Source organism: Gossypium arboreum, chromosome 2 (genome assembly GCF_025698485.1).
Source record: "Gossypium arboreum isolate Shixiya-1 chromosome 2, ASM2569848v2, whole genome shotgun sequence".
In the NCBI taxonomy this organism is placed as follows: Eukaryota; Viridiplantae; Streptophyta; class Magnoliopsida; order Malvales; family Malvaceae; genus Gossypium; species Gossypium arboreum.
In genome coordinates this window covers 16,506,280-16,515,980 of record NC_069071.1, presented here as the reverse complement: position 1 = coordinate 16,515,980, position 9,701 = coordinate 16,506,280, and the positions used below count along the sequence as shown (strand labels likewise).

Here is a 9,701-nt window from a genome sequence, read left to right as displayed (position 1 = left end):
ACATAGTAAATATAAATAATATAAAACTCATGTTTTAATAAATATTAGAGTCCCAATAAGTATCAAATTTCTTATTTTGATGGACATATACTTTATAACAATAAAACATTTATAACATGCAACATATCCTTTATTATACTATTTTTAATAATAACTATTTTATTTTTACTATTTAAATTAGTTCTAAAAGACTGGTAAATAGATATTCCTAGTTTAGTATATTATTTTAGAATCTCTCTTTTTATTTTCGAAATCCGTGATTATCCATTCTAAGAATATTTTCTCCCAAATTTGAACTTTACTCCTTTGAATGCTTATATTAACACCTGTTTTTGGTGATATTAAACGGAAAAAAGCTCACCTGTTTTTGCTGATATTAACACCTATGAATTAAGAAATCTAATAACTCCTTTGAATGCTATCTCCCCCGATATTCACCATTCTCAAACGTTCAAGTTTCATTCAATTCCCTTTCCTTTTACATAATTTAATGTTTAACTCATCAGGTCAGGCACTGACATACAAATTATGTAGCAGCATGCGTTTATAATTTCATAATTTAGACTGCAAAAACTTCATAATATTGGGTGAAGTCCTCAATTAACAGCATTACAAGCCCGCCGAATCTCTCCTTCCGACCCTGTTTTGGCCCCAATATTTCCCATCTTCACCATTGCTTCAGCGAAATCCTGATTGAAAGAAGCAGCAGAAGAGGTTATATAAGAATCCACTATTTGCCTCGTCATCCTGTCATCGTAAAGCCTAGCATCCGATGCTATCACTGCATTCCCCTCTCTAATGTTGCGCAAAATTTTAACATCGAATACGTTTTGAGTCGACCAATCAAGAGGTATTCGGACATTCACATCTCCATTGAAAGGACACTTATCTTTGAGCTGGGGCAGGAACCCAGGGTTGATTGCTGGATCTGAACCTCCCCCTGGGGTGAAGTTGTACAGCCTTTTTTGCATGAAAAAGCAGGCCGTCGCACCAATTGTATGTGAACCTGACATGTATTTCAGCCCCTATAAAAAAACATCCGAATCGAAATCGAAGCCATTTAAGTCATTAAGCACATACCACCGCTTAGAAGAACAAGATCCTTATCAGAGAGACCCTTTTCCTTGAACTTTGATTTCAGAACATTGATTGAATCATCAACATCAGGCAAATTCTTAGCCAGAGACATCTTGGAGACCCGTCCATCTCTGCGCCCAGTTGGAACATCGTAAAATGGCCCATTGACCTGCAAAAACCGACACATGATGAGGCAAAAGGAAATTAAAGCTGTAAGTAAGTGACTTTTTGAGTTTACCAAGGAAACAGCATCTCTTGCAGCCAAAGAAACGATATCAGCGCAAGAAACAATTCCAGGGCAAAGATTTTCCAACCGGGCTTTGGCGCTGTCTATGATGTCAAAACCAACTACTCCCAAGTTTCCTTGTGCTTTGAGTTCACCATCCTCATCATTTCTTATCAGTATCGACCCATCACATCCCTAAAATTCAATATTACATTAGACATTAAGCTTCATTTCGTTTGCAGGGAGATAAACAGAGAAGGAGCAAGAAGATGTAGAGACTTGAACAAAGCAGTCGTGAAAATGAAGCCTTAGCAAGATTGCAGCATTCCTAGGATTGTCAGCCACTGCTTTCCGAACAACCTTGCGGATTATAGACTCTGCATTTGGGCAGGATTTGGAGTAGAAACCAACTCTTAGTTGGCCTTGTGAAACAACTAAAACTACAATATTTGAGATAATAAGTGAAGCCAAAATCAGGGCAATTTGAGTACTGCCTTTCTGCATTTTGGAATATGGTGAGTGAAGGCAAGAGAGTTGGAGGTTATAATAAAAGAAAGGAAAGAGTGTTTTCCAAGAGAAAGCTTAATCTTCAATATGGCAGTTGAAATTGTGTCCTACTTACTCTCTTTTCATTCCCCTTCACAATAATTGGAATTAAATTAACTAATCATACTATCAAGGGTGGAGGGATTCAAGAATTATGAAACCCACCTCAATTTGTTGATTCATTTTTTTTTTATTTAAAGATAAGTGGTCAATATGTTTTCGAATTCAAATTGAAGCACATACTACTCTTCTCTATTCTAAATTATGCCCTTTTTATGTTAACAAAATTTATATATAAATTAAAAAGAGAAGTGTTATTTTTTGAGAATATATCACCTATAATTAGGTTTATTACAATCATGCAATTCACTTATTTGGAAAAAAAAAAAATGATGCGGATAACAAATGACGGTTTTGCTTTAGGAACTGATGGATAGTAATATATTTAATTAGGTCTATTATCCTCCCGAATTTTTAAATTTTTGTTATTTTTTTCAACCCAAGAGTTTAGTCTTATTTTTAATATAAAAATCAAATTGATAATATTATTAATTGACTTTTTTAAATCCGGATGTCTTATAATTAAACAATAATTTTAATTCAAATTTTAAATATTAAAATGTGACATTAAAATTTAACAATTGCTATCAATTGGATTTTAATTTTTAGATCAAATAAGGAACTAAATGCCTAGAATTAAAAAGGGACTAAATTTTAAAGCTTGAACAGCATAGGGACCAAAGAATAATTAAATCAATTAATTATCAATTTAGTTAAACAATTTCAAAGAAAAAGAAAGAAAAGGAGGGTGAAGAAGAGAAAGGTTAAGAAAAAAAAAACGTTACATGTGTATATTTTGTTCGGACGATTAAAACTAATGAGATAATTTGGTTAAAAATGCAAAAGAAACGATTCACTTTTTCCAATTATATTTAAAATAATTTACTTAAATTAAGAGAATAAAAAGTTATTTCACATCTTAAATAAATTTATTTTATTTTCCATTTTATCCGGAAAATCATGAAAATAAAAATTAAGGATGTATTTGTTAAACTAAAAAAATAAGTACTCAATTTTTAGAATTGAATATTATTAGCACTGAATATATTGTATTGTTTGATATATTAGTAAAAATAAGCACTCAATATAATTATGTTGGTTGATAATAGTAGATCTTGATTTTTGAATATTTATTATTTCGTAATTTTAATTTTATTAATATGGTGTTATTTTTTTGAATAGTTTTGTATAAAAGTTAAAAGATAAAATTTAAATATTTTAACTTTTAATAAAATAAGGAAATAATTTATTTTAAAAATAAAATTAACTTAATATTTTTCACATTATATAATATGTAACTATCTACTACTTTATCATATTCAATTGTTTTTAAATTTTATATGTTAATTAAAAAGTTAATATACCATCAGACTCGACTAACAAAAACTAAATCTTATGAAAATTTTATTGATTTATCAAACTAGCATTTAAAAAAATTATGTCTTACTTTTTTTCTTTTTTTTTAAATTTCAACGTAATATAGGTAACATATAGAATCAAATAAGGAAAGCAATTAGAAAATGAAGAGTATAGGGGTGACTGAAGAAGTGAATGGGATGGTGAATAAAGGAGAAGCTACTAGAAATTGAGGACTATAACGTCCTCTGCTTTTAGGTAAATTTGAGCATCAGCTTATCTTCATTGTAAAGTAATACCTGTTTTTCCTTCATTTCCAAAACTGATACAGACACAGAAAAGCTTCCCTTGCAACATTCACCCACCTTATTATCATTTTCTGGATGTAACGGTTACTTAGAGGTTAGTTACGGATATTGTTGCTTTTTTGTTTGAAAACTTGAACACCTTTTTTTTTTCTTCTTCTTTCCATTTTCTCCTCTTTCTTTTATTTCATCTGACGACAGAAGTGAAGACCAATTTTCTTGTTTTGTTTTTTAGTTTTTTCTAGGTTAATAAAGTTGAGTACATCTTAAACTAATAAATTGTGTAATTTTACTTGTCATATTGTTCAATTACTTTTCATTGGAATTAAGCTAGTGAGATGTTCGGCTAAGAAGTGTTGAGCTGGATAAGAAAAGACTTGCAACATCAAAGATAATTTATGAAGGTGTTAAAATTTACACTTTGAGACATTCTCTATAGTTAAATCAATAAATACTAAATATTGATAAGAGATTTAGAGATATTTAGGTAGAATAAGTGTAGTGTGAAATTACCTATGTGAAAATGTAATTGATCCTTTTATATTGAAGATGTCCTTGGAATCTCTAGTTTCATGACAGTGGGCGATGACTAAGGATTAACTATTCTTTCATGGTGATTGGCGGGGACTGAAGTCATACTCGTGGTAAGGTTACTCAAGCAACGTGTTTATTGATCTTGCTCCTCAACCATGGTAGTACTACAGCAAAACAGGTTTTTAGCCATATTTTTTTGGCCTTATAGCAGGGCTTATAAGCGCTGCTAAAACAATTTGGGGCGTTTTGATAAATGCCACAAAAAAAATTCCACTATAGATAACGCCGCTAAATTTTGCGGCATTTATGTGCAAAAGCGCCGATATAGAACATGACCTTTAGTGACACTTTTACCAAAAATACCACTAAAGAACATGACCTTTAGCGGCACTTTTACCACAAATGCCACTAGCTTTAGCTGATTTTACCAACCCATTTTCATTCATATAAAATCTGAATTGTCAACATAATTTCCTATAACATTGTAACAACCCATTTTTCAGTAAAATCGGAACAGTGGTTTTAGGACTACAAATCCGACCCAAAATATATTTAATTTTTATTTTACCATATTGCCTGTAATATGATAGAAATGACGTGTGAGAATTTTGATATGAAAATTTTATCGATTTATTGCCTAATTACGAGAAGGACTAAATAGCGTAAAATGCAAAAGTTGAATTCTAGTAGCTATGAGGATCAAATAGCTATGGAATTCAAAACTTAAGGTCCTTATATGGTAATTAGACCATTAATAAAAGTATGTAGATTTTTATGGTGACTCACCCATGGAATTATAGAAAAAGACAAGGGACTAAATTGGAAATACCAAAATACTTAATTAATTAAAAGATGAAAAGAAATTATATCATCTTATTTTCATCATTTTCAACCTAAAAACATATGGAAACCCTAGGAGAGAGAAAAGAAGCTTTCAAGGCCTAATTGGGTAAGTTTCCTTGTCCCATTTTTAGTAATTTTGGTTTTTTTGAAACCGGGATAGCTTAATCTCTCTATTTGAAGGATTAATTTGAAATTTTATCAAGGTATAAAAATGGGTAATGGACGTATTATGCTGGAAATTAGAAATTTTTGGTAGAAAATGAAAGATTATTGATAGATAAACAACTTTTGCAAGGTGATTTTTGATGAAAACTTGATTTAAGGATTAAAATGTAAACTTGTGAAATTGAAGGAAAATTTCTAAACTTTTATGTAAACATGTGCTGGAAAATTTGTAATGGGGTTTTGGTTAGGCTTGGAATAGGGAGTAATTTGTACAAGTTTCATTTTCAAGGCCTAGGGACGAAAATGGAATTTTTCGAAAAGTTAGGGGCAAAATTACCTAGGACATAAATTGAGTCCATTTAAGTATGAAATGTATGAAATTGATGATTAAATTCATTTATATAGATTCGGAAAACACAAACTCGAGGTTAGATCGAGGAAAGGAAAAGATTTTGGATTAGTAGATTATTACGTAAACAAGTGTCGAGGTAAGTTTGTGTAACTTAACCAAGCATGTAATTATGTTAATCGAATGTTGTGTTTGTATGTAATGTGATTTATGTTGATGTGCTTGCTTATTTGTATGCTATGATGAAAAATTGATACATGCTTGAAATGATGAAAAAATGGTTAAGTCCTGATTGAATATTAAATTCCGATGAATGTATATGCTTTCTCGAAACTAATAAGGTCTTGCATTTGTTGCAGACGGGATTTAGCTCAGACAAGTGATCCCAATGACCTTGTTATAAAAAGGATTTAGCCTGGATGGGTAATCCCGATATAATACCTCTCGAGCACACGTTATGATTAGGGTTTAGCTTGGACTGGTAACCCTAATTAAGCTCTTGTGAGCATACGTTATATAAAGGATTTAGCCTGGACTGGTAATCCTATTATATGACATGTGGCTCATGAGTGTGTTCCTTGGTTAGGTACCCTAAGGGGTACCCTCGATAAGAATTAACGGATTAATGAATCTTATACCTCGAGTGTACTACTTGAGCCTTCATCAGAATTTCAATAATTCAATGGACATATAACTCTTGACTTGGCTTGTAAGTCTTGAGATAGAATGATAATGACTTGAAAGAACATTGCTTGATGAGCTCATTTATGTTACTTGATTTATATGAATAGTTGGTGACTAACATGTTTGATGAAATGTATGTAATTAGGTCATTTAGCCAAATGGATGGAAACATAACATTGTATGCCTAGCTTTTAATAAACAATATTGGTAAGTTTAGTTTCTGTTATACGAACTTACTAAGCATGTAATGCTAATTCCTTTTATTTTCCCCCTATTTTATAGTGCTTGGAAGCTCATGAAGGTTGGAAGATCGTGGAGCATCGTCACACTATCGTCTAGCATTTTGGGTATATTTAGTGAAATCATTTTGGTATAATGACATGTATAGGGAAACTTGGCCAATAGTGGCTTAAAAGCTTGAAAATGTTATTTTGTAACCTAGCCATTGGGATGGCTAGTAATGGCTTATTTTGGTATTATTAAGTAGATTATGATGTTATGTTCACATGTGATATGTTATGAATAAGTGATCAAAGGTTGCTATTGCCTAAGTTAATCCAAGGTAAATTTATAATCATTTATGCATGTAGTGGTATGCCTTGTTAAATGATGAATTGACCTACTTTAAATGTTTGCAATGGTTGGAATTGATTGAGCGTTTTATGTGTAGGTTTTTGGGTGATTTGGGTGAGAAATGAAGCTAGGAAATGGCTTCATTTTGTCCATAAGGGCAGACACACAGGCGTGTGTCTAGAACTTGTCTAACAGACGGCCTGGTAACACGGGCATGTGGTTAGGCCGTATGTCCCCTGCACTTAAATTTTGAGAAATAGAATGCTCAGAATTGGGCACACGGGTAGAGACACGAGCGTGTGTCTTGGCCGTGTGAAACTTGCACTAAATTCGAATTAAATTAATTAACCACACGGCCTAGCACACAGGCATTTGGCATGGCCGTGTGTGTAAGTAAACAAGTTACACGGGGTCGAACATGGCCTCTAACACGGGCATGTCCTAAGGTCACACAGGCGTGTCCCTTGGACCACAGGGGCGTGTGAGCCCTGCATCCTAGAAAAATTTTATAATTTCGTGAAAAATTCTTAGAGGTCTCGATTAAGTCCCAATTAGATTCTATTGCTCGTATCGGACCTCAAGTGTAACATCTCAATTTAGGGTCTAGTCTGATTAGTGGTTTCGTGTAACAACCCGTTTTTAGGGTTAATCAAAATAATGGTTTCGGGACCATAATCCAAAGTCAAAATATTTTTTTATTATTTTATTAAGGTTTACAGTATGTGTAACACCCCATCCCCGATACCGTCGCCGGAGTCGGACACGAGGGGTTCTAGGACCAACTTTCATGTGTCACACAGACTATTTTTCACATTTCCAGCCTAGCTGGCAAACTGCGTCCCTGTCACCTTAAAAATCATATCTCGAGTTCCAGAACTTGAAAACCAGTTCCGTAAATTTTCCCTGAAACTAGACTCATAATTCCATCTACACATATTTTTTCTAGAATTTTTGGTCAAACCAATTAGTACAGTTTATTAGTTAAAGTCACCCATGTTACAGGGGTCGACTACACTGACCTTCGCGTATTACGACCTGGATATCTTCTTGTACAGAGCTTCAATGCTCATGCCGTTTGTTTCTAATGAAACTAGACTCAAAAGGGAATCTGAAAATATAAGGCACGACTTCTAATTGTTTCTGGATAATTTATGGTAAATTTTCAAAGTCGAGACAGGGGATCCAGAAACCATTCTGGCCCTGTCTCACGAGAACTTTAATATCTCTCAGTATACTGCTCATATGGTCGTTTCGTTTCGTCCATATGAAAATAGATTCATCAAGGTTCAATTTCATAGTTTATTCACTATTTAATTCTACTTCGACTATTTTTAGTGATTTTTCCATCTCACCTCACTGCTGCTGGCAGCATCTGTTACTAAAGCAAACAATGACTATTTCATAATTCTTCCATGGCCAACTATTACATCATACATAATACAAACTATGGCCACCTTATCAAAATTAAGGTTTCTAAGGCTCGTGACTATAGGTTTTAGAATCACACTCAACCGACCACTTAGGCCATTTTCGCATGGCTTAAAGTTTACAACCCACAATTTAACAAAACAAAATAGCCTATACATGCCAAACGTTCTCCTAGTTCAACTACGACGACAATACCAAAGATTTCCAGCCGGTGTGATGACTTCAACGACGGTTCCGAGCACGCAAACTATACGAGTCCAAGAGACCTAAAATGGGTGACAAGAAAACACCGAGTGAATTTATAACTCAGTAAGTCATAAGCATTCGACAACCACCCATTAATAAAGTTATCACAACATGAAACAGTAAACAAAGCTAGGTACTCCATCCATATCGAAACTATACCATAATTCCTCGAACCTTTCGGTTCAATCTCATACCAAGTCATACATCCACATTTCAAATTCTATACAATAAGATATTTGAGGCATTTTCACACACCAACTCATTTTCACCACAATCATACAATTGCAATCATCACATAGATTTAAAGCTTACCAAGCTCAACCCCGAGCATGAACATATTGCCTATTCGTCATGAGCTCAAGGTACTTACCCGATCCGCTGTCCGGATTAACTCGATAATGTCGCACACTCAGTGCCAATTGTAATGCAAGAGCATATAGTGAATCCGCACACTTAGTGCTATATACATTCAGCTCGCACACTTAGTGCTATATAATCAAACTCGCACACTTAGTGCTGTACAATTTTAAACCCGCACACTTAGTGCCAATCTTGTCACCGTGTCCATTTATACCCGCACACTTAGTGCCGAGACCAATACCTTATGCATTTTGCTGCCTTTATACATTCAACAATGGCATCATTCCATACACATACATTTCCATTTACACATCAACTCATTTAAACACATTTGCATATATATTATGATCATTTAAATCAACACCAAATATATGCTTAATGACTTACCTTGTGTTGGGTAAAATAAATTCCAAGTCGGCTACTCGATGACCTTCGTTTTCCCTTGTTGGACGCCTCTCCTTTAGGATCTTGAGCTTAAACAATTAAATTAACCCATTCAACCACTTTGTAAAATATTTGTATTAAACATTAAAATTTCATTTCATAGGATACACATGACAAATTCTTATCCTTCTACCCCATGCTTTTGAACTATTCGGTTCACAACCTTAGGCTATCACCCTATTGCCAACTATCCTAATCAAGGATAGTATCACAAGTGTGTACACCCATATGGCGAATGTGCAAGATCAAATTCAACACCACCTATGTGCTTAATTAGGTGGCGAATATACACATAAGCACATTTAGCATTTGATAGATTCGGCCTTAGCATAGATTTCATTAAAAGTCCCTATTAGCCACTTCACCATCAATTATCTCATCTACTTAATATTTCATACTCATCATGCTAGCGAATATTACTTATTTAAGTTCAACACCCTTATATACCACACTATCATCAAATATGATATCTAATTCTTCTCTTTCTCTTTTCATCAAGACAACC

The 9,701-nt window shown here is 33.6% G+C and overlaps 1 protein-coding gene across 1 annotated transcript; it reads right to left on the bottom strand.

The window, feature by feature from the left end:
- Positions 1-433: 433 nt before the first annotated feature.
- Positions 434-2,031, bottom strand: LOC108466491 (peroxidase 13-like). Its single transcript, XM_017766855.2, has 4 exons — positions 1,583-2,031; positions 1,316-1,498; positions 1,081-1,246; positions 434-1,006 (listed from the first exon to the last, which is right to left on the bottom strand). The coding sequence occupies exons 1-4, from the start codon at positions 1,805-1,807 to the stop codon at positions 597-599; spliced, it is 984 nt and encodes a 327-aa protein (XP_017622344.1). The 5' UTR covers positions 1,808-2,031; the 3' UTR covers positions 434-596.
- Positions 2,032-9,701: the final 7,670 nt, after the last annotated feature.

Coding starts and splice junctions, on each gene's coding strand:
- LOC108466491 (XM_017766855.2), bottom strand. CDS start 1,807: ATGCAGAAAGGCAGTACTCAAATTGCCCTGATTTTGGCTTCACTTATT. Junction 1,247..1,315: donor CAAGAGATGCTGTTTCCTTG/GTAAACTCAAAA, acceptor CGGTTTTTGCAG/GTCAATGGGCCATTTTACGA. Junction 1,007..1,080: donor TCTTGTTCTTCTAAGCGGTG/GTATGTGCTTAA, acceptor AATACATGTCAG/GTTCACATACAATTGGTGCG.